General features: G+C 36.3%; 1 protein-coding gene across 15 annotated transcripts in view; it reads right to left on the reverse strand.

Moving 5' to 3' along the window:
* Positions 1-25,992, reverse strand: part of CEP128 (centrosomal protein 128) — a 127,548-nt gene that overhangs the window by 94,541 nt on the left and 7,015 nt on the right. For all 15 annotated transcript variants that reach the window (XM_083839759.1, XM_083839768.1, XM_083839769.1 and 12 more), the window contains 8 exons: positions 23,755-23,841; positions 23,214-23,340; positions 22,171-22,292; positions 18,971-19,062; positions 18,189-18,261; positions 8,896-9,012; positions 1,615-1,701; positions 94-168 (listed from right to left, as the gene is read on the reverse strand). In XM_083839759.1, coding sequence (XP_083695885.1) covers positions 94-168; positions 1,615-1,701; positions 8,896-9,012; positions 18,189-18,261; positions 18,971-19,062; positions 22,171-22,292; positions 23,214-23,340; positions 23,755-23,841 — 780 coding nt within the window. The remainder of the gene's footprint in view (positions 1-93; positions 169-1,614; positions 1,702-8,895; positions 9,013-18,188; positions 18,262-18,970; positions 19,063-22,170; positions 22,293-23,213; positions 23,341-23,754; positions 23,842-25,992) is intronic.

The raw sequence follows: 25,992 nt of genomic DNA on the forward strand, positions 1-25,992 counted from the left end.
TTATCAGAATATGAAAAAGGAAGATTAATCAAAAAGACTATGACATAGCCAAATACGAAGACTTTAGGATTTCCACCACACCAAAGCAGTTACCTGATGCAAAAGAGCTTCTCTACTGCCTTCTGATTGATTTAACTTTTTCCGGGACTGCTCCAATTCTTGCTCAAGCTTTCATTACAGAAAAATGATGAAGAAAGAAAATTGAAGTATGCATCAACAGAAAAAAAAATATACCTTAACTAGTTAATTCTGGTGCAAATTAATCAGTATAAGCAGCTGCTTAAATTAAGATATAATATTCACCATATTTTAATTTGTCCAAAACTCTAAAGCAAGCTTTCACTTGTACTGAATCTCTGCTATATTTATTTAAATTAGACAAGGAAAATTTAACTTACAGTCTATAATTTTTATATATTTTTCTATAACACGTGAAGATTCAAAGTGATGTATATACTCCAAAACGAAACAAAAAAGCATGAAAGCAACTTTTTACTAGGTTAAAAAAAATAAAAAAATAAACTTTTAAAAACTGTCCCAGGGTTTGTGCCATGCATTCAAATTTGGATAAACATTGAGAATGAGTTAACATTTGAAGCCTTTGTTATACAGTTTATTCATAAAAATGTTAAAGATGACACTTATTGGTACAACTGGTAATTAATAAATTCTGTTTTTCCGTGTTGTGCAAGAAGATGATATAATTATTCTGGAAACAAGACGACTCAAAAATTGAAGTGCCAGGACTTTCAGACAATTAGAATTTTCCCCAAAATATAATAAAGGGAATTTAAAAGCATGTAAACAGAAATAGTCAAACTGATTACCATTTCCAAAAACAAAAACGTTATGAAATATTTTGTGAATTCTGCCACAAATAGCTGAAAGATTGCAAAGATGCACATAGAAATAAAAATAGTTTTGAAAGCGGAAATTGTTATTGCAGAGATAACATCCTCTTTGTGATTACTAAGAGGCTGGCAAACAGGCAAAGTAAATAGGACTAGAAGTAATGGAATGAAGAGGGTAACAATACATAGATTGCTTAGAATAAAAGCTTTAGCATAAACTTTGGAAGTATTGACAAAAAGGTTAAACTTTATATAAGTGGGGAAAAAAGCCAGCAAAAGTGCAACATTGCACTAGCAATCTGCAGGAACAGAAATATAAGGAATTTTTTTTCCTACAAACAGGATGAAAGCAATATGTCAACAGATACGTCAGTAAAAAAAGTGTTTAATAGTCACCAGGTTTCAAAGATACCAAAACACGCATTAACTGCTGGGACAAAGAAAAGCTGCCATAAATACATGACGGCAGACTGCATCTGTTTGTCTTTTCAACAACAAATCAAAAAAGAAATCAATGATAATCTACAAGTTATAAGTTTGTTTATCTGGCAGGATGGAGTAGTTTTTAGAATAAACACAATATAACTAAAAAGCTTTGCAGGAAAGACAAGTTCAATATAGTTGCATTCACTGCATGTCTGATACAACAGAAACCGCCATGTCATCTTAAAGGATAAAGAAAGTTTTATCTTGCTGCTTTCTCTGAAAGAAGAAGCATATACTACAACATACATTTAAATAAAAAAAGAAAATTAAGACTTACTCGGTTCTTTTCACTTTCATATTTCTCAAGTTTACTTTTCATGAGCTCTTCTGTTTCAGCTGTTTTAGCATCTCGTTTCTTTAAAGCCTTTAAAGTGAAAAATATAATGTGAACGTTATTACAAAAGTTACAGAAGTCTTCCTTATAAGTATGTTAAAAGAAAACAATCTACTCACACGTATAAGAAAAGATCTAGACAAGTGCTGACTTTGTCTAATATTTCTAGGTGAAGCCAATGTACATTGTTATGAAAAGATAAATACAAGTCCATGCATAAACACACCCATGCACAGAACTGGGCCAAATACAAAGTCAAAATTAGCATTAACATCCTTCCGATGTATAGATTCCCAGATGCTCAAGACTGACCCTAAACATTGTGAGATGAAGGACTGAGAAGCTGAAGAGAACCCCTACAGACAAACAAAAAAAATTTATTTTTATCTGAATCTTGACAGATGCTTAGATGTGCAGTGTTAAGGCAGGATCAACTGAAACATTCCTGATCTAAAGTTACTGACACTGTCATGCCTTATTCCAAAAATAAATAAAGAAACCAACCAACCACAGGGACTGTCCCCTTTCTAACTGAAGAGTCTAAAACCAGCTACATATATTTTCTAAAGCATCTTATAAAAATAGTTACCTTGAACATCAAATTTGAAACCTCTTGCTTCTTTAAACCAACATTTTTTGCTGAGCATATACCATAACTTGGAAAGGAATGTAGCAGATATCAAAGATATGAATGACACATTAAATTTGCAACATAAATAACTCAAACTTGGGCATGCCAAGCCATAACACTGCCATTGGCTTATCATAAATACCAGGTAGAAACACAAGGTGATGTCACTAGCCATGCTGACATAATTTGCTCTGAATTTGAGGAATTGCGTCAAACATGTTTGCTGTCAACACCACCAAGCAGTTTTCACTCTAGAATTTCATTCACACTTTGATTAGAGATCCTTAGACCTTTTATTTTCAAACCAGTATCGCACAGCATAAGTACATCTGGCCTTTCCACCATTACTTGGTGAAACTGCAGCCAAACAACAAAAACACAGCCTGTCCAGAACGAAATGCCTTTTTTCCAGTCTATTCTTTTTGAGCAGCATTTTTATTTTCATTTTAAAGGAGTATCTCCTTAAACAGATACCTCTGAAACTTTTCCCTGTCATTAGTGCAATATCATTCAATTTTTGAACATTTTCTCTTCACCAAAAACTGAGGAAGGTTTTCACTTGATCAAAAATTCAGCTGTAGAAGTTTTGCTTTTATAAGTAGCTTTGTGGAGAAAATAAATGGATGTCTATACAGCCATATATCCTCATCTCATAAAACATAAGGGTTTCAGTATATTTTGGCTTCCTCTCCTGCCTGAACAGTTTATACTAGAAACTGAGATTGTGGAAGCTATTTATTATAACTATGCCACTGAAAATATTATGCTACATAAGGAATTAGGCTTTCGTCTTACTGATTCATAATCAGACACTGCAAGACTGTAACATATTTAAGGTATTTCTCTAACTACTCAGTACAGATTCAAAATCTATCTTACCAGTTAACCTATATAACTCAACACTGCACACAAACCAGATGCACCCATTTCGCTCAAAAAGACTCTATGAAGAACCCCCCCCAAAAGCTAAGCAATAGGGGTAAAAAACAAATAAACAATAAACCTAAGATCAACACTTCAGTTAATGTCATTACTGCACACAAAATTGTTGTTTTAAATAACTAGAGGTACTAGGTTGGTCTACTAGGGATGTATATATACACTAAGTGCAATTCAGCTTCATTTTTCAGCAAAATTAGAAGCTTTGTCATAAAGAGTCAACTGTATGCCAACCTTATTTTTGGTACTGAATTAGTAATTCATTGTAAAATATACATATATGCAGATTTTGTTATGGAAGTCAGCATAAAAAAAATTAAATTCAGTTTAAGAAAAATTAAGCTTTAACTGAGATGGAATTAGAAACACTGGGAAAACTTTCAAAGATGTCCCTACTAAAGGCAAAAAGTTTGTCTCAGTACCAGTAGTACATCCAAATTCATAGAATAAGCCACAGAAATCAATGTCGTTTCAACTTACCAGGATCACTGAATGATATTTAGACTATTAAGTATAAATAACATCACATAAAAAGGCAGTATTTCATATCACTGACACTAAGCAAATAACATTCACTTCTACTTTCTGTATATAGTTTAAAAAGCCCATAACAATTTCATTATTAAAACAGCTCATATATATCAGTTAAAATACTATAAAAAGAATGTGGTTTTATAATAACATTAAATATATCAAACATGCACTGCTTCAACTGTGAAATACAAGTTTTTCCACTAGGTGCTAGATAGGCCATCAGTTAAGCAATCAATATGTCATTAAGAAACAGATATTTGGTCATCTGGAACTGGACAAGCAGCAGATCTTAATAATGGTTGAGAAATTACATAGGTAAAAGTTAATTTTAAGTTTGCCCTCCTTGTTGTGTTCCTTTTTAAATAATTATCCCTAACTGGCTTTTGTCACTCTTCTTTTTCTCCATTAAAGTTTTGTCTGTGAAAGGATTCTCTTGGGAAAGGAAGGGTAAAATAAAAATAAAAATAAAAATGCCATGTAAAGAGCCAATTGATTTTATTTCATTTGTTATCTCCAGAGACTGGGGGAGTCAAAGGGTCAAACATGGGAACTAGGAACTGCAGTACTCAGCATCCCCTTCCAACACACTCCTGCCAGATGTCTTCCAAAAAGTGGGCAGGCATGGCCCAGGGGACCTCTACCTGGAAACACTGAAGCACCAAAGAATGGAAACAGGTCTACAGCCCTGTAGATTCTCCCATCAAGATCCTCCTCTTGAAGACTTTAATATCCAGGCTGCCCAGCAGATGGTTGACAAGGAGATTATGTAACTTGGTGAGGCCCTGGAAGCAGCAGGCAGGTTGGAGGACACAAGAAAGCAGAGAACATGCACACGAAGATGTCTCCATAGTATGACTTCAGGATGGGCCAGCTAGATGTTCTACATCCTGCTCAGACAGTTAGAAACAGACTATCATCTCTGACAGGCTAGACAAACTTATGATTTGACCCAGGGGAGCAATTCTTAAGGTCTTTTTACAGACTTTACTAGCACAAAATAGAATCAGAATATCAACATACATGGTGTACCCCAGCTCACCTTACCTCATCCATACATCAAACTTCATAATTTTAATAAGAAAATCATTTATTCCCTACTCTATAGAACTTTTCCTCTTATATACGGAGAAAACTGTGCAGAGGCCTCTGTAACAAAACTTCTCAATCATTTGCAACATGCAGAAATAACTTTTACTGATATTTAAGCCTACTAACTTCTCTTAGTTTGTTGTTGTTCACAGAAAATAGATTTGAAAGTAGTGCCCAGACCACAAATTGAAATCTCTTTTTACAAAGTGAGACTGATCAGAGAAATTGATTGATACTAGCCGAAATATGCTAAAAAGACCAACCTTGAGCTATGTTTTAAAATAAAACAAAAGTGTACCTCATCCTAATCTGAATTTTTTTCCCTAACCTGCCACATTAGCAGTCCATGTTACTGCTTCCTTAAATGCAATGCATTTAAAGACAGACTGCGTAGATAATTCAGTGACATATGTATGAGACCTGCTTGTGTTCCAATGCAGAGATGCGAGCCAGACAAACTACAATTAAAACAAAACACACTAGCCATAGGTGGCATAGCACAGAGTCAAGGGGAAAGTATCAACGATGCATTAAAACATCCAGATGTCTCAGAGCACAGATCAAGTTTATGTTTGTCTAAAAGGATCACAGAGAAGGTCATTCAAAAAGAGAATTTTTCAACAACATTTTTGACCAGTCTACTCCACCCTCTGTTTGAAGTTTGCCAGTATCTTGCACTTCACAGTACGTGCAGTGAGAGTCAAAGAGATCTAAGTATCCAGTTGCACTAAGAAATGAATAAGTTATTAGCTTAAGACATACTCATAGTCACTGCCTTAATACAGTCAGCGTGTTCAAAAACGTTTTACAAATATGATACTGTTCACCTAAAGTGAGTAAAGCATGAACACTGCCTCATTTTACCAAAATCCAGAAAACCAAGCATAGGAATTATTGAAGCCATCCAGGACACCCTTTGCATATAACAGCTGTTTAAAGGCTATTTTTAAGAACTATATTTGTTTTAGAAAATGGAGGCATATATGCAAACAAACAGTACAAAGTGGATGGTATCTTTATATTCAAAGCAAAGCACTGAAGAATCTCAAAGTAATCTTAATTTAGACAACAAATGTATTTTGTTAAAGCAATCCATATATACATGTCAGTAGTACTGACAAGATGAACTTATTTGTTCTCCTTTCAAAACAGAAAGGAGTTTCTATCAGGGAAACAGAAGAAAGTGAAGATGCATGACTTGCACTAATTTAAGATTTTCTTTATAAATAGCGTTTAAGCACACCTAGAATACACGTCAACTCGAGATACAAAAATGCAGTGGAAAATTTTTATCCACCTACACACAGCACATATTGAATGCAGATTCAAAAAAAACCTCAGTTTTACACAGTAAAGATGCAAAAATTATATGTCAAGCTTTCTTTATAGTCAGTTTATAACCAGATATCATCTTGGTTAATGATCAGACCATGATGATGATAATAATGAAATAAAATTAAAAAGTTTGCACATCAAGAGAAAAGCACAGACAAGTCAGACAAAAAGAAACACATGTATCATCATGTTCAGTTAGATCCTGAAAACATATAATTAAATAACTGAGATTTAGGAAGATAACTCTCTTAAGGTGGTAAAATACTGACAAGTAGTGGTCAGTTATGGACACTGCACTTTCCCTAAAGATAAGGGCTTTTAACTTTTAAGCCTCACCAGATTTCTTAATTAAAAGAACTGCTGATCAAATCCAAAAGTTAAATTTGATTTTGTTGGGTTTGAAGTGTAGTAACAGGAAAGCTAATGAAAAAAATGTTTCATTAAATAGCCACAAATGCTTTAAATAGCATTTCTTTGTAAATTATCCAGGCCATATTGAATGACAGGATTTCAGAACTCAGTCCAAACACTATCCTCCTTCCAGTAATGTTACTTGGGAAGAATCTTGGAGAAATAAAAAAGGACAAAAAGACTTTAATAGAGCATTAAATCCATGCAATGGTCACCACAAGACTGAGGCCACTGACAGAGTTAAGAGTCCATCTAACTCGTAATTCAAAGTACAAAGGACAAGAAACAGAATAACGAAGTAAAAACCTCCTTTTTACAATGATGTAGAGACATGCTTCACACAAATAACTTCAGAAAAATATTTAGCTATTTGCTTTATTCTCACTAGGGTATATGCAAAAGTACACACAGCAATGTGAGTTCAATCCTATTAAACTGTTTCTAACGATTTAGTGATTAACAACATTCAGTTCTCAAGCAATTGCTCACACACATATTTACACGGGTGAATACAAGCACCATTTGGAGTGGAGACCAAAAACATTCCAAGACCACCACTATCCAGGTTAGTGTTATTACTGAAGATGAACACCATTAAAAATGTTAGGACAATGAATCCTAAATTGTTACCACCATCTCCAAGCCTTCTTGCAGTGGACCAGCACAGATATTTACTATTGAGTTTACTGGCTTGGGTTCCATGTTTTATCCCTAAATGCATTCATGTTTCATTAGTGAAGAACATTCCTCACTTATTGGAAAGCACCTTGGCTGCTTGGTTCTAATACTGCTGATAATTCAGGCCAAATGGAAGGCAGAAGAGGAACAGCTGATCAAAAGGTCAAGCTGCAGAAAAAGCTAGGGAGCTAGCCTCTCCCTGTGTAGATTGTGTTCATTAAGAATATTTTCACCTACAATGTCCCCTAGGAATCTGAGCAAGTACAGAGTCATATCAATGTAAAAAAAAAAGATCCAAATTATTAAGTAGCTGGTCCTCGATATCATTCTGTACATCCCGTGAGAGGTCAAAGGAGTGCACAAATGAGATGTGCAAACTTGAGAAGAGCATCTGCAATAGCTGAGTTTCAAAGAAGTATCAAATGACAAATGTCACAATAAGAGAAAATCAGCAACAAATATTGCGTGAAGTTGCTGTTCTTAATGTGCAATGAAGTCTAATGAATGCACAGTGTAAAACAGTACAGAAATAAGTAAACTTCTATATTGGATTCTCTGAGAACCTCTGGTCTTGAGACTTGTCTCACCTATCAAGCAATCTTTGTGGCAAACGCTACTGTTAAGTGATGGGTAGTAATAAGAAAAAGGTAAAATGACAACATGTATTACAAACAAAAATCTAACATTTATCAGGAATTTTTTTTGTTGTTTTTGTTGCTGAATACTTACCTTGTAGGCTTTGCAAAGACTGCCTATTTAAATATAGGATATAAAAAATTGTGAGAAATAGTGTAAACTGAAGAGATCTCTAATGGTAAATTTAATATTTCTATAATACAGAAAAATAGAAAAATATCTTAGCACAATACATCAAACAATTACACTGATGCAAGCAACGAACAAATTAGCAAAAAGTCAGCTAGTATTCAGCTTAAAAATACATTGTTGACAACCTTATAAAGCTATTCATAAATTTTAAATGCTTCATAGTCACAAGTTATACTATTCACTCTATTTGGTTTGCCATACTGAATCTATTCATCTGTATCACCACATACAAAGAAAAAAAAATTAAATAGTCAAAAGATACAGCTCAAGAACTCAAATTCTTAGACTGTTTTGTTGCTGCCATACATATTTTCCTCTGCTTGTTTTAAATTCAAGATTAGATCAGTTCTAAACCTTTTGTCTCCTTAGAAACTCTCATGTTCCTATTTCTTGTACAATTCAATAAAGTAAATTTCTTCACAAAACTCACACAAAGAAGTCTCGGGATGGTGGTACACAGAGGCAACATATACAGAATTCCTATTATTTTGTTCTCAAAAAGTGTTTTCCAAAAGGTAAGGCCTTACTTGGTCTAATTTGCTTTTCTTTCAGATGTTTGTGCCAGTTACCAAAAAGGTCTAAAACAGTATCACGATTCAGAGCAACATCACAAATAACAGAGACTACTCGTCACCAAATCGAGAGGAAGTGTGTTGGATACAGTTAAAAGAACCTGCCAAATATATGAGCATTTTTGCCAGTTTGACAGGTACAAGGTCACAAATACAGAAAGATTTTAATTTAAATTATACATATACAGGAAGTTTTCATTTGCATACCTCTTGTAATTGAACAGACATCTGTCCCAGTTGGTCCTGGCGCCTTTCTACAAGCTGTCTTTCAGCATGCATTTCTTGTTCTATCTCCTGAAGTCTTCTCTCTACCCGTGCTGACACCTTCAAAAGGAAAAACAACCTGCAGGAAGTTAGGGCGCATTTTTACCACATACTGAGATACCAATGGAGAAAATAGTAAAGAGCATGGGACAGAAAGAAAGAAAAACAAAACAACTTGTATTTTGTGAAGTAAGATTTAGAATGGTATAGAAAATAACCAGAGATATAGCACTGAGTACTCAAGCAAGGAAATGACCTGCTATTTTGTTAGCAATATCCTCCTTTACATTTATGATATTTTTATTTACAGTGGTGGTTCTGATCAAGTGCTAAATATATCAAGTGTAGTGCAGGCTAAGCTGAGGCTGCAATACAAACATCTTGGCTTCTCTGCCACAGGTCTGGTTAATCTTTGGAGAGTCACTCCTGTCTGTAAAACAGACCACCATTTGCCTCCTTCTTACTCAGAAATCCATGACTGACAAGCAGTGAGATGAGCTAAGTATGAGAATGACTGTAATAGCACAAAATACTTACATCAATAAGACTTTTCCCCAATATTTTTTCAATTCACATTCAACCTAATGTAAGTAACACCAGTCAATTGCTAAAGCAATCTGGATTACAGACACAATGATTCAACTTTGAACTACAACCAGAAATACTCTATTTTTGCATTTCAAGCTGCTAGCAGAGAGCACCCTCTTGTGGGCAGCAAATTAAATTTATATCATTGAAGTTAAAAGACTTCAAGGAAAAGTTAAAGACTAACAAGGAAAATACTAATATATTGGTTTCCTCCCTACTTCAAAACTAACAGCTTTAAAGAGTCACTAGAAAGCAGTATAACTAATTACCAAATGGTATCTAGATAAAACAAAGAAAGACTTAAAAGACTTGTTCAACTACAAGTTTCTGATGTATGTGGAGGAAAGCAAGTTCTCATATGTACTTCCATCAATAAGCATGCTTTTACTAGCATTTCCACATGTGTATGGATATAGAATTTTAACAGGAACAACACAGTTGTGTAGAAACAGATACATAGTTATGGACACATTCATACTTCATGAGTACCGTAAAACATTAGGTTTAAAAGAATGAAACAGTCATTTTGTCTTGTGGTGCTTTGAAATGGTTTCTTGTTTGCACAGCCAGATGAGTAGTTGGCTCACAACTTGGAATTTTCTATTTTCTCTTAAAACCATCATAAGTTCAAAAAAATGTACTTCATCAAATCATGTTCTTTCATGTAAGTTATGAACGATCTGCAGCCATAATTAAAATAATTACTGCAAACTAATGCATAAAAAATAATGATCATGTCACAACTCATGTATTTCTATTGTGAAATCTACTACTTACTGTTACTTCTAATAATTCACAAAATAAGCTAATGATAATATCTAACAGTAACAAAAAATAACACTATCATTAAACTTGTTACATCTCTGCAGAAAATTAGGGGATTACTGCCATAATTTTCTTCATTTGTGTACTTTAAATACACCAGAAATAAAGTTGTGGTTTATGTTTTTAAAAAATCCTAGTTACACATTTCTGAAGGCAGCAGCTTTCTCAGCTCTCTTAGACATCTGCTTCAAGTAAAGTTTGCAAGGGAACGCTAACGGTATTAAGAAATAAAACGTATGATTTAGGCTTGACAAAGATTGAAAAGCAACATTACACTACCCTCAAAAACATTCAAAAGGAGAATTCAGTAACTCCCCCACCTGCCTACTTCACTGTGCACAGCAGCTCACATGACATGAAGAAGCACAAGGCAAAGCTTCGGATTCCTGCAAACTTAGATTTCATTGCCACTAAAGCAGAATGAAAAAGAAAACTTTTTGCTAACTACACGATATCAAGTGATTGCATTGCCTCTTGCTTCTTTCAAGTCCCTCCAGAAGACAATTGCCTTCTCATCTCTAACAAGGTAAAGAAAGAGATATATGTGTTGTTTTTGTCAGGTGCACGGAAATTTCAGAGTTACAGATACAATCCTCTTAAGAAAAAAAAAAACCACAGGAGTGCCACACATTTTGATGCTACTTATAACTCACTAAAAAAAAAGTCCATCAAGAAACTATAGTATATGTAGTATGTTGTTAGTTCACATTTTCTGTACTGCACAAACACATGGAAAAAGGTGGCTGGAATGGAGTTCAAAGGTTAGCAAACTTGCTGCCTGACTAGTCGCATGACTTTTTTTTTTCCTTTAAACTGCTCAAAAACATTCATAGAAAACTTCTATAGCCTCCTGGGACAGTTTATTGCATAGTCTCTAAAATAATGTTTTTCCTACAGTACAACCTTAATCTTTCTTGTTGAATTTTGCACCTATTATCCTTGTTCTACCCTCTAATCCACATCCAAGGGGGGATATTGGATTTCAGTTTTCATTTTATTTTATTTTTTTTTTTACTCATCTGAAGTCCACCTGCAAACATAATAAGCATCTCTCTCTATTACATCACCTAAACCACTAAAAAAAACTTGAGAGAATCAGATCAAGTGTGTGCCACTTGAGTGTGCACCATGAGTGCCAACACACTTCAGTAACTCATCTAATTTTAACAGTGAACAGTTTACAAGATACACAGATATCTGAACAGTCGCGTTCAGATTTTCAGAACAGTTTTGCCATGTTTTACTACAAAGCTTATTCTATTGTTAAGATTATTGAAAGACTATTCAAAAATGAAATTACATCAAGACAGAGTATTGCTTCTGCCTTTTAAGTTCATTCCATGATAGGAGAGCATAGTTTTGCTTGACAAATCAGTGTCAACTGCTGCTGAAGTTTCTTGTTTGCTCTTAGATATATTCCAGTCAAGTTCTGGACAAATAATCAGTATTTTCTCCTTTTTTCCCCCTTCATATTTTCCCATTTTCAGTATTCCAAGAACAGTTTTTCTAACCTTACACTTGCAGTTGTCTATGAATACTCCAAAATAGCCATTAGTGGTTTCAAGATCACTTCAAACAGTTATTTAAGTATCTCAGTTAATCTGCACTAGGTGAGGTCAAAATATTTTAATTTTTACTTTCCACATTCTTTTTCTTTTTTTTTGTCTTAAGTAAATTCAGAAATTCTCATTTAGCCAAATATGCATATTGCTGTACTCTACATTTCATTGTCATCTTTTTCTAAGAGGATTTGCATATAGTATTCTTGGATATTTGTCCAATTCTCATTTCCTCCAAAGACTGAAGTTTTTTCTGCACGTAATGTCATTTCATAAATACAAAGTTCGCAATCACAAACTATTCCAACTACATATGAAATAACAAAAGACATGGCAAACAAAAAACAAACCTTAGACTATACGCAAATTAATTACGTAATAACGTTTCCATCAAATTTATGTTTATTTTTATTTTTGTAAGATAGAGCTTAGCATACAGAATGGTTGACATAGTTAAAGGGGGTTATTTTAGGTTAAAGGAATAGGTAGCACATTGGTTAACATTTCTTCAGAGGGGAAAGTGTTTTCTGGGAGACAGAATGCTTATTATAAAACATTTTCATCAGCTCTGAAAAAAAGGAGGATTAAACAAAGGCAGCCTCATAGCTTGCTTTATTAAGAACAATATTTAGGAGACCAATGTCTTTCATTTCAAAACTCTTTTGAAATTGGCTAAGATTCAAATGCTCAGCAGTGCAGAGCTGTCAAATGTATTTAGACACTGAGGGTTTTCAAAAAAAAATAAGATCTTCAACACAGGTGATTTCATAAATACACCATGCAGGGAAAAATAGGGAGAATTCCACCCTTATTTGCTTTGGCTGTCAGCAAAGTGCATGCATTTAGTCTGAAACGAAGCATTTGGCTATTTAGTATTTAAAAAAATACATGTAAAAAATACATATGTTGGAAGTATAAGGAATTAAAGGTAGTGGGGAAGTCAGCATTATGGAAAGAAAGCAACATGGCATTTTGGAGGACTAGCATGGTGAGGAAGCATAATATGGGAAAAACATAGGAGTTCTTGTACAAGGATTTACATAGCTAGGATACAACAGAAGTTTTTGTAGGGTGGCACAAGTAGTCAGGGAGGAGACTAGGCAAAGAAGGAAGAGAGCACACAAGTCCACAGCAAATCAGGTTTATTATGTTGTATCTTGCAATAGTGCAAAAGAACCAAGTACTATCATTAGCAACTTCCTCTGCATTCTCTGTGACAGCTGCTGTGTCACATTCATGTCCTAGCCATGCTTAGTAATAAGACTTTCTGGAATGCAGTAAACTTACCTTTTCTGTTTTGGAAAATTTAGTATCACCACAATACCACAAACTGGGTCACTTATCACCATATTTTCTAAACTAATTATCATTTATGTTATGGAACAGCTGAACTCCAAGCACAGGTCCCTCCAGATCCAACACCAATCTTTTCACGTGTTTCTATGCTGGAGCTTTCCAGAAGCCTCTCTGGTAAAAATGGATGCTAAACAAGGAACAGATTCTGTCTCCTATCCTCTCCACAGGTGTTCTCTTCTCTGAGCATTTTTTCTCATTTAATATTTTCTCCTAGTGACACTATGGCATTAAACAGGGTTTATCAGTGTGCGTACCTTTGGAACCTCTTCGTCAAACTGTTTTTAACCTACCTTACTCCGTTTTTATATTTAGCTGATGAAGTTTATCTAACCTTTCTACTTCTATCATTTGGCTATAACTTCTAGAAGGACTTTTTACCTTGTGTAGTTCCATCAGATATCTTTTGATTTCCTTCAGACCTTCTAACGCATTAAAGTCATTATTGTAGTGTATTCCAATTTCTTCTACATTGTCTTGAACTCTTTTACCTTCCTCATTGCCTGACATTTTTCAAATAAGCTTCTTCATTTTTGTGCAACTCCCTTTTAGAAATCAGATGTTATTGTAAAAAGCTTTTTTTTTTTTTTGCTCTGGTAGGGGTGCCAAACTTATGTTTGTTGTTTTGGTGATTGTTACAAAGCGAGTCTTTCATAGATTAAAAGCCACATGCAGGACTTGGTTTATAACAAATAACTGCTTTTTCTTCTAGAATAGTTTGTGATTATTTGCTCTACAAAGTAGTTAATATACTACCTAAAAATGTAGTTCCCCCCCAACATGACAGTTACCCATCTACAGTGGTTTAGACATTATCTTCCATGAGAACTATGTTTCCTGATTTTGTAGCCTCTCTGATCTTCCTTGGATTGTCACAGAACCTGTGACATGCAACAAGAGCGATAACAACAAAAGGAAGATTAGAAGCAAAGGCAAGCAAGCAGTAAGTTGTATATGAAGAAGAGACTAAAATTCACTTCTCTTCCTCTATCCTAAATGACCCTCATTCAGGACAACATTCCTACCTGAACAGTACACATCTTGTCCCCAGATCAAAAGCCGTAGTGCAGACAAGTGATTCGCTGAAGAACAGTAACAAGGAACATGGAGGTTCTACATAATGACATGAAATGCTAAAACTAAATTATTGCATTCAGTGCATATTAGAACATGATTGAAGGATGTATTTTCAGCAACACAGCCTACCTGAACAATAATCACGACACTAAGAGCTCTATCTCTGTGTTAGGTTTTCAAGTAGCAGCAAAATCTATGAAAATGGATTGGGCTATCAAAAAGTTCTCTTATCACCAATTAAGCAAAAAGAAAAGAATGTCCTGTTTAAAACCAGGGTGACATTTAAGTCATGTAGCTAAATTTAATTCTGTGGAAGACGCTGGATGCCTAATGTACAAAAAGCAGTATCCTACTTCTTGAATTTCTCTCCTGTTTTTCAGCTTTCCACTGTTATTTCTGGTGCAGAAGTCCTGCTGACTGAAATCTATTTCAACAGATTTTTTTTGCTTTTGTTATTATCTATTTTATCATCAATGCAGACTTGAAGCAGAAGTCATAAAAACACAAAAATGGCAAAGTACTTTCACAGATTTCATTCTGAATATTGAGTTAAACATTCCCCTCATGGCAAATGCTAATGCATGAAATGCATTTTACAACAGTCACCTTTGGAAGGCCAAAAATCTCTACATCAGGTCTTCTGAAGGACAGTTACTTATCTAAAGATAACCTTGTCTCTCTGGGATATCTTAACCACATGAACTCCATGTGAGATTCATTTTACTTGACATCTCTGTCTTTTTCCACAGACACAGCCTACACTAACCTTCCAATGGCACCATCTCAACTAAGCATCTACTTACTTTGAACAACTCTGTGCTTTGGAGCAGTTGCTTTGTATGCTATTTGGGATGAGCCTTTATATGAGGAGATGGCAACAAAATATCCAAGAGGGATACCTTATATAAACATAATGTAAATAAACATTTTTTCATCAAAAAGGCTCTCAAATGATAAACCTCTAATGAATAACAAATTCTAAGGAAGTAACTCAGACCGACTGTATCAAAGAGACCTTAGACCTTTATTATCACATTTATATAGTTTATATATAAGCAATTTTCATACAGTACTGACTATTCTGAACAGTATAGCTGTAAGAATTTGGTTACAAGTCCCTACAGAAATGAAGGCTTAAGGACACTAAGCTGAAACAAATGTTCCTGCCACAAACTCTGTCAAATTATTGAGATTTCAAATTGACAATTTACAGTCAAAAACCCTAAAACAGAATGCAAATAAAAGGATGGTAATGTTGAAGATGATAAACAGCCTCTCCGAAGTGAAGTAATAAAGACATGGAGGACATAAGTTCCTGCACAACTTTTCATAAGTTATAAGAATAAAAGTATTTCTTCCTACATAACTCAGTCAACCAGACTCATCAGTGTAACAATACATCATTAAGCTTTGAACAAGGGAAAGAGTATTCAGACCCAGTTTTGGAGAGCAGAGGTAAAGCAAGCAGCACTAGCCTACTACTGCTAGCCTTTTCAAATGAGGTGGAATTGCATAGCTAAGAGTGTCGACACGTCAGAATTCTTCAGCCTGAGAAGAGGAACCCTGTGAAGAACCTTTGAATAATCTCCTCCAATGAAAACTAGACATGGAAAAGCAGATTTAAAAAAGAAATAATGAATAAATAGAAATAATAAAAACACACCACATGTGGCAGCTCTCTCCACAATATGTAATCTATCTGGATAACTTTCTAAAGGAGGAGAGGTAACATGATAAAAATATGCAATTTATAGCAAAGACTGGACAAGTTCAAAAAAAAAACACAAAAAGCAAGCAAATCCACAGAGAGATTCCTAAGTACAAAAAGTGAAAAGGTACCACTTGCAGATCAAGAAATTCCCAACTCACAAGTAAAGTAGTATTGTACAGAACTATCATTAGATGCATTTGTATCCTAGTACTGTTCCCTAGACATTTACTTTGTTACTTTTTGATCTTCCATTATACAGGGCTAGGTCTCTCCTCTTTGCATAAATCTTCTGCAAACTGAACAACAGCAATTGCTTTAACCTTCCAGAGAGGTATCTAAATGAATGACCTGCCTTCTCCATCCTCCACCCTTCTGGTTTTCCCTCCATTTTGCCCGTGTTCTTCCTACAGTTAATAAACAGCAATGAGCAGAACATCCCTGTTGAAGTCTTATTAGTCCTACCCAGAAAAACCATGTGACGGCAGCCAACTGCAGAATTTTTGTCTTCATTAAAAGTGTTTCATTAAACATTTCAGCTTTCAAAGCTTTATGGGATGATAGTTTCTCTCACAAATAAAAGACTTATTTTTTTTAACGGTAAGGGGAATATCAAAGAATACTGAAGGCTTCCTTGTTACACTACTTCTCTCATCTTTTGCTTCTCTCAGATAAAAATCGTAGCAACCAATTTCAAATCTTGAAATCCTGCTGTAGGAGGTCACAAAAACTAGTTATTTCTTTCATTTATGTAAAGACAGTGGTTGCCAGCATTCCAGAGGATTGAGGAGGAAGGATTGTTTCTCTCATTCAATGGCACAGAACAGTTGTGGCGTAGCCAGCTGCAGCAGCTGTTTTCTTGTGAACTGTCCTATTTAAAACTTAGAGCTTGCTAATTTCCTGGTACATGAGAGAGAAAAAAAAAAGTATACTGAGAAGCAGGACACAACACTCACAGAGAGTTGCAAGTATCAAAGAATTCCTTACCATATAAACAGTGCTAACATCCTAACAAGGACAGTCTGTTAAATTCTTCTACAAAGGCTGAACAGGAAAGTCTTCTTCCCCTGATGGATTCTATCATATTAAGTGTATAACTGGTCTCAATAGATCATAGCCTCTTGAATCCCTCTCTTATTTCATCTACAGTCAGGAACTTACACAAGCACAATTACTAGTTACAATTACTGTTGGTGCCAAGAAGCAGCCCTCGCCAACAATACTGATATCAATGACAAACGCATCACTAAAGCTCTTGCCAGGTCGTTTAGTACCAATTCATGCAATTTTAGGGAAGGATGATCCACCTAGGAGAAAATAACAACACTTGTTCTGAGATGTTAGCATGGCTACTGATATCACATTAGCATGTACATAAGGCATAGACTCAAGTCTTCAAGTCAAGAACTACCTACAGGATTTTCACCTCCTAACCAGTGAGGAGATTTTCAGCTTCTCTTGTGTCTATAGCAATACTGCTTTGACTTCCATCTCAAGAACTGAACTCTTCCATATTTGAGTGATATAGACTGCAGTATCTCCTTCCAGCTGATACAAGAGGCAAAAAGTAAGAGACTATCTATCATGGCTGCGCTTCCTCCTTTGATACATTTGTCAGAGCCTCCAGCAAAGAGTATAGCCAGAAGAGACATTTCCCTTTCAAAAGGCTTCACAGATAAGGACTGAAAAGGACAGGGAGAGAGGGAGGAAGAGGAATCAATATTATTACTCAGATTTCATGGTTGTTATGGAAGTTCTTCAACGTGGAAAAAACTAACATGTATATTTCAAAAGCTATCTATCACACTTTAAGTGTTAAAACCAATGTTCAAAGTTAAACAGTTTTCTCTAAAAACATGATTTCTGAGAGAGAAATTCAGTACATACACATTTGTAAAACATTCACTTTCAGTTTAAGCAAGTATCTGAGATACAGACACTTGTTTTGCTAATTTCATTATGGAAGGGTAACATTATAATCACCAATCCTAGCCTAGATAGAATCCTGTTCAGATATACGCTAATACATGGTACTAATTACCAAAACATACATTATACTAGTAGCCCACATCCTGCTTAGACTGTTAAATAAACAGACATCATCTTTTCACGTTATTCACACTCACCGTTTCTTGTCTTTGGGACTCAGTAAGCTTTTCAGACAATTCTGCTAGAGTTTTTCTCATTTCTGCATCAGTCCTTCACAGAAAAATACAGGTAAGACTTATATTCTGCAGTGCAAAAACTAAATATCAACTATGATAATTTTAAGCAACAACAATTTCATGGATTTTTAGGTTACTCCAAGTCATTCTACAGCTTCTAAAACCCTAGCATAATTAGAGACCAGCCTCAAGTGGAAAATTCATTATAGAAAGCATTTCCATTCCTCTAGTGAAGACAGAGCATCTAGGTAGAAATGCTAGGTATCAGGTCAACAAGTACAAAATTATGAACATGTCAACACAGTCCTTTTGAATAGGACTAGTTCTTACTAGGAATTAGAGTACTAATTCCTGTTATTGTGATTAGACAAAGCACCATATGTTGAGACAGCACATACTAAAAAAAAAACCACATTATGGCCTGCATAAGAGCTTATCCTCAAGAGACTCCAGTATCAAGAAAAATAAATGAACAAAGTTTTACTAAAAGAAATTCCCAAGTCCCTGTCTTTTTATCCACATATAAAAAGAGGGAGATGGCCACATATACTATACAAATTGGAATGTGTGTGCATCATTTATATGTATAAACACTGGACGAGATGATGTGTAACAAACCTTTCATAGTACTGGTTTCATCTGTACGTTGTATAATACCACTCTCCAACATTATTTTTTTAATACAAAAGAACAAAAGAATTTAAAAATTATTTATTCTCATGGAAGTTATATTCTGTTTATACCGGTTTCTTCTTGAAAGCTCCCGACTGATGTCATCTCCTAGACGAACTTGTTCACTACTGAGATCTCGAAGAGACTGGTGGAAAGAATGCAGCTGTAAATTAAAGTACAGAAATTATGCTAAAGTTTAAGGATGCTTTTATCTATGATATTCCAAAAACACATATATACACACTTTTAAAAAGAAACTATTAAATGAAGTGCAGCAGATAAAAATAATCTGGAAAATAACAAAATTGCATGAATTGAAGATCAGCCTGAATGAAGCCTGCGTGCTTCTGATTCTATCAACTCTCCAAAAAACTTGCTCATCCAGTTTAATTTCCAGTACATTATTTGCTAAACCAAGTTTCTTGACTATATTTTTTCTATCCTTCAGAGCTTGTTCATTTCAGATACCTGACATTGTACCATCTTTTTAGCTTAATGCAAGATAAATTGAAATATCTGAACAGGTGGCATCAGGACAGACGTTTCCTGTTAATAAATACTAGTATGAATGAGACAAAGTTCTGCTCAGCTACATATACTACTATAGAAACATAACATGTAAAACTGCAAGCGACCAAGTAGAACACTACAATGTTTTCAGAAACTACCAAAGCACTGAGGAATTTTATTTTATTTTGCCCAAGATTTCTATATACTATCCTAGAAAGGTTTTTTCAGAGTTGGAAAAAAAACAACAAACCACTATTTTCCTCAATAGAACATCACATTTAAATTCCTGTTTCCCTTATTTAGCAGACCACGGTTTATAGACCACGGTTTAACATTATAGTCATATAAAGTACACAATAACATTATAGTCATTATAGTCAAAGCTTTTAAGGGAGATAATAGAAAGGTAATAGGTCATCCACCCTTCATGGGAGGAAAAAAAGCAACAGTTCAACCACCAAAGTGCTGTAAACAGCCCAGAGGTTTGGGCCACCGTCTGGGAAAACTGTCACTTATAACATCTCCTTGTTCTATATCACAGAATCACAGAATCGTCTAGGTTGGAAGAGACCTCCAAGATCATCTAGTCCAACCTCAGCCCTAACACTAACAAGTCCTCCACTAAACCATATCACTAAGGGCTACATCTAAATGTCTTTTAAAGACCTCCAGGGATGGTGACTCAACCACCTCCCTGGGCAGCCCATTCCAATGCCTAACAACCCTTTCAGTAAAGAAGTTCTTCCTAACATCCAACCTAAACCTCCCCTGGCGCAACTTTCGCCCATTCCCCCTCGTCCTTTCACCAGGCACGTGGGAGAACAGACCAACCCCCACCTCTCTACAGCCTCCTTTAAGGTAACTGTAGAGAGCGATAAGGTCTCCCCTGAGACTCCTCTTCCCCAGGCTAAACAACCCCAGCTCCCTCAGCCACTCCTCGTAAGACTTGTTCTCCAGACCCCTCACCAGCTTCATTGCCCTTCTCTGGACTCTCTCGAGCACGTCCATGTCCTTCTTGTAGCAAGGGGCCCAAAACTGAACACAGTACTCAAGGTGCGGCCTCACCAGAGCCGAGTACAGGGGGACAATCACCTCCTTAGACCTGCTGGCCACACTGCTTCTTATGCAAGCCAGGATGCTGTTGGCCTTCTTGGCCACCTGAGCACGCTGCTGGCTCATATTCAGCTGCCTATCAACCAGTACTCCCAGGTCCTTCTCTGCCAGGCAGCTTTCCAGCCACTCATCTCCCAGCCTGTAGCTCTGCTTGGGGTTGTTGCGCCCCAGGTGCAGGACCCGGCACTTGGCCTTGTTGAACTTCATGCAGTTGACCTCAGCCCATCGCTCCAGCCTATCCAGATCCTCCTGCAGAGCCTTCCTTCCCTCAAGCAGATCGACACACACACCTAACTTGGTGTCATCTGCAAACTTACTGAGGGTGCACTCGATCCCCTCATCCAGGTCATTGATAAAGACATTAAAGAGGACCGGCCCCAGCACTGAGCCCTGGGGGACTCCACTAGTAACCGGCCTCCAACTGGATTTGGCTCCATTCACCACAACTCTTTGGGCCCGGCCATCCAGCCACTTTTTAACCCAACAAAGCGTATGCCAGTCCAAGCCACGAGCTTGGATATGCAAGACTTTAAACTGAATCTTCCACAGCCCAGCTGATTGCCCTCAATATTCAGGCACAGGCACCAGCCTCTCCCCTGTGACAGACCAGAAATTTCAGCCTGGCCCAGGAGACTTTCACAAACAGGATACATTTTCAGAATGTATCAGTTTGAGAAGGACAAAGATTCAAATGTGTCAAAAATCCATTTTGCTAGAAAATTACCTTCCCAGAAGCAGTCAGAACAGAAGAAAGGGACTGTGGTTATATAAATAAGAAAGAGACACAGCATTATTTGAGTAGTTTTATTGAGCTTTATTTGAGTAGTACTACTCTATCTCTGCCCCAATTTCTGCCTATGGTCATAACAAATGGCTATTTCTAGAGAGTTCAACATTCCTCAAAGCACTGTAGTTTTCTTACAAAATAGCTGATGATCCAGTAAAGCTGTATTCACTCAATGAAAAGCAAGGATAAGGAATAAACTAGCAGTCATCATCAAAAAAAAAAGAAAAAAGCTATTTATTTACACAGTCACTTAATATAAACCATTAAAGTAGTTAATTCATATTTTCTGAAGAGTCTGCAAGTAGACATGAGTGGAGAGGGCTGAAAATCACCCATGCCATACACGTCCTCTCCTCCTCACAACAACTGCCTGAAGTACTGAGTTAAATTACCCTACTCACAGGTCAGACTTCGAATTAAAACAAAGAACTAGCTGTCTAAAGATCAGTTCAGGCTACGCTGAAGTGAATGGCAAAAGCAGTAAGACCCAGTGCTATTAACTAAAGAAGAGCAATCCCCTTTATAGCCACACCAGATTTCAGCATATGCATAATGCTAATTAAATATTCAGAGATTATTTCTGCCTCATATGTTGCCCAAAAAGTTACAGAAATCATTTTCATAACTTTTGGCATCACTACCATCCACACCTTTTTATCTATACATTTGTATGAAACTTTGTGACACTGATAGATACGATAGATGACTGTCATGAAACACAGCACAGGACACTGAAAGGACACTTCACAGCTGAAACATTCTTAGTTTTATCATCAGAATAACTTCATTTGATTTAACATTAAAGAGCCTGGTAACCATGTATTGCCTGTGTGGGGAAATAGCTTCCATTACTGCTCTTACCTGGTCCAAATTATCTGCCTCATTGACAAATCGAACACTTGCAGATCTAGACCTTCGGTGTCTACTATCCTGTGAGTCTCCATAATCCCTGAGAGGAGAAGTAGGCAGGAAGTGGCGGTTCCCTTTATGAGAGAAAAGAAATAAATAAGAAAGGCAAAGCTTTGTACAGGAAACGTTTAATTTTGCTTTCAGAAAAACTTGTGTTTCACTTGCCAATATGAAATATATTATAGACAAAAGAATTACTAAAGTTATATAAAATGCACAGACACATAGTTGAAATATTTTTTGAATATTTGGATATACGGGATGGGCAAGAAAGAGAAAGAGCTTCCCTTTGTTCCTTCAAGTAGGTAGATTTTTTCTTCAAATTTTATTTGCCCAAGCAATGTTTTTTCCTCTATTTGGATCTACTACAGTTTCAAACTACATCACAGATCTTACATCAGAAAAAACAGAAAACTTTAAAAAGTTTTCTACTAAAATATATTAAATGCTATTTTTGGAAAGAATATTCCTCTCAAATACACCTTTCCCCCCCCCTCCAAAATAATGAAATTTAAGAGAGATGTAGAAGGAAAAAAACTACTTTTCTGTATATTATACATTGGTTTACTTTTTTCCTTTTCCACTAAGCCTTATAAAACCTTATACAATTTTACCTACATACCCATAACCTTATGCATTTAAAATTCATTTTTTCATTTTGCTGTGAAGCAAGCTTCAGAAGCTGCAAAACATTTTGGGTTCGACTTTCATTTACCTACAAGTCATGAAGTGGGCAAGACAGTTTTCATGTATCAATGTTTCATTTGACCTCTTGAGATATCAGCAAGAAAAAACAAAACATGCAATGGAAATCATTTACCAAATAAACAACTGCTTAGCTTAATGCAGGTGTCACAGATTTCTAAACTGAATTTCTTTTCAATAATCCATGATATCTCTTCATGCCAATACCTTTATATATTTTTTATTTCCTCATTCAATACAATGTCAATATGACATAATTTAAGTACACTCAAGTACCTTAAGTATTTTACCTGACACTGCTTCTCCATCCAGATCACTAGGGTACAAGCTTGAGAGAGAAGCACTTCTCATTCCAGAGTTTCCGTTTAATCTTTGACTCCTTAACTGACCTATAGACTGTTCCAGTGTTTCTTTTAACTGCAGAGAAATTACATTTTACTGAAACATGAACACAGCCACATATGAAAACACATATGTGAAATATTTTTCAGAAAAAATGGTCATTAAGATAATCAGAGCCCTTTTTTAGCCAAGTGTCATTATGGATTAATAACAGCTTTTCTTATTTATCTCATACTATACTACCATACTATAATATAAACTGGTTTATGCTCCAAATAGAAGCGTAATAAAGCTACAAAAATTGCTAGTTTCATTATATAACAAACTACTATAGTTTGGTTTAGACCGTTCAAATCAATATGAAAAGTTTCTGTTCATGTCTTCTTAACTCTTGATGTATTTTGCATATCGCTACCAAGTTTTAGCTATGAATGCTATTAGGTTAAAAAAAAAGATTTAAGAAGTTAAGATAAACTGAAAGTTGCTCACAGTTGCTATTGCTTCCGTTTGTTCCTTGTTGTATTCTCTGTAGTGTCCTAGTAAACGGTCAACATGTCTCAGATTTCTGTTGGTATCCTTAAAAAAAGTTTGAGGAAGGAAAGTCAAAATAGAAACTTCCAACGGTTGTCTTTACTATTCGTCATTTATGAGTACATCAATAAAACAAGTATTATTTTTGAAGGGTCTCAGCATTCCAAAATTCCAAATCCTAGTCAAGTATCACAGTATCACAGATTTCTAGGTTGGAAGAGACCTCAAGATCATCGAGTCCAACCTCCGACCTAACACTAAGTACTCCACTAAACCATATCACTAAGCTCTACATCTAAACGTCTTTTAAAGACCTCCAGGGATGGTGACTCCACCACCTCCCTGGGAAGCCCGTTCCAATGCTTAATAACCCTTTCGGTAAAGAAGTACTTCCTAACATCCAACCTAAAACTCCCCTGTCGCAACTTTCGCCCATTCCCCCTCGTCCTTTCACCAGGCACGTGGGAGAACAGACCAATCCCCCACCTCTCTACAGCCTCCATTAAGGTAACTGTAGAGAGCGATAAGGTCGCCCCTGAGCCTCCTCTTCTCCAGGCTGAACAAGCCCAGCTCCCTCAGCCGCTCCTCGTAAGACTTGTTCTCCAGACCCCTCACCAGCTTGGTCGCCCTTCTCTGGGCTCGCTCGAGCACGTCCATGTCCTTTCTGTAGCGAGGGGCCCAAAACTGAACACAGTACTCAAGGTGCGGCCTCACCAGAGCCAAGTACAGGGGCACAATCACTTCCCTAGACCTGCTGGCCACACTGCTTCTTATGCAAGCCAGGATGCTGTTGGCCTTCTTGGCCACCTGAGCACACTGCTGGCTCATATTCAGCCGACTATCAACCAATACTCCCAGGTCCTTCTCTGCCAGGCAGCTTTCCAGCCACTCATCTCCCAGCCTGTAGCGCTGCTTGGGGTTGTTGCGCCCCAGGTGCAGGACCCGGCACTTGGCCTTGTTGAACTTCATACAGTTGACCTCAGCCCATCGCTCCAGCCTATCCAGATCCTCCTGCAGAGCCTTCCTGCCCTCGAGCAGATCGACACATGCACTTAGCTTGGTGTCATCTGCAAACTTACTGAGGGTGCACTGGACGCAGTAGTCAGAACCTGAAGATGTACAGTGCAGCTAAAGGAACAAAACAGAACACTTCATATGTAAGCGAGGACTCAGGTTCAGACTTCAGGCATGTACATTTTCAGCCACTCCCCAGAAAAATATTTTTATCGAGAGATCTTAAAGTAACTTAATTCTATTTTACGGGCAGGTAAACTGAGAAATAGCAAATTTTTGAAGATGAGCATATTTAAGCTAAGGTAAGGAACTTCACCAAGCAGATAACAGAAAACAGAGCTAGAGCAGATATTCCAAAGTCACCCGTTAAAACATTCACCTCAAGAAAAAAAATTAAGAAATTATTAAGGGTGTTAGGTGACATCCCTCTGATGGCAGGAAATGGGCCTCTTAAATAGGATTTAAGAGGAAATAACTGACTATGTTAACACACTCTCTGAAAGCCACTGCAAGATAATTCAGCCCTCAAGACTACATTTGTCTGTGCCATGTACAACATTTGTCACAGCCTGTAACAAAGCACAAAAAGTATACAATAATGGAAAGGACTGCCTGGTTAAAGATAACCAAGTCAAAACATACTTATTGCATTCTTTACTGTGGGACACCTTGACCAAGTTCCATCATTTAGTTTATATAGCATAGTTTCTTAGCAGTTCAAGGCACCTTAAACCAGACTGTGACAGTCCTACCCTTCCCTTTAACATAATTTTGCCTTCTCCTCCTCTATACAAGCACGCCTGTGACCAGATGAAGAACAGAATCAGGTAGCAGATCTGCTAAAAAGCAGTACACAGAAAGCAATTAGCTTAAAATCAGATTCTTAGAAGAGCAGCTAGAAAGAGATTAGACAGGAACAGGACAACTCTGAAGACTACCTTTTAAAAAAATATTGTCAGCTTACATTCTTATTACCTCATCTCTTTCTAGCTTAACGATCATTTTCCAGACAAAAAGTTCTCAAATATAAATTAACCATTGAATATGGATTTTTCTCTTCTTGCACTGTATATATATAGGCCAAACAATAATTAAACACAAGTGATAATGCACAAGCCCTCTAAGTCCTCAGAACTGTCAGCTAGAACAGGTATTCTCACCATACAGGTTATTTTTTTTAAT

Source organism: Anser anser, assembly GCF_964211835.1.
Source record: "Anser anser genome assembly, chromosome: 5".
Lineage (NCBI taxonomy): Eukaryota > Metazoa > Chordata > Aves > Anseriformes > Anatidae > Anser > Anser anser.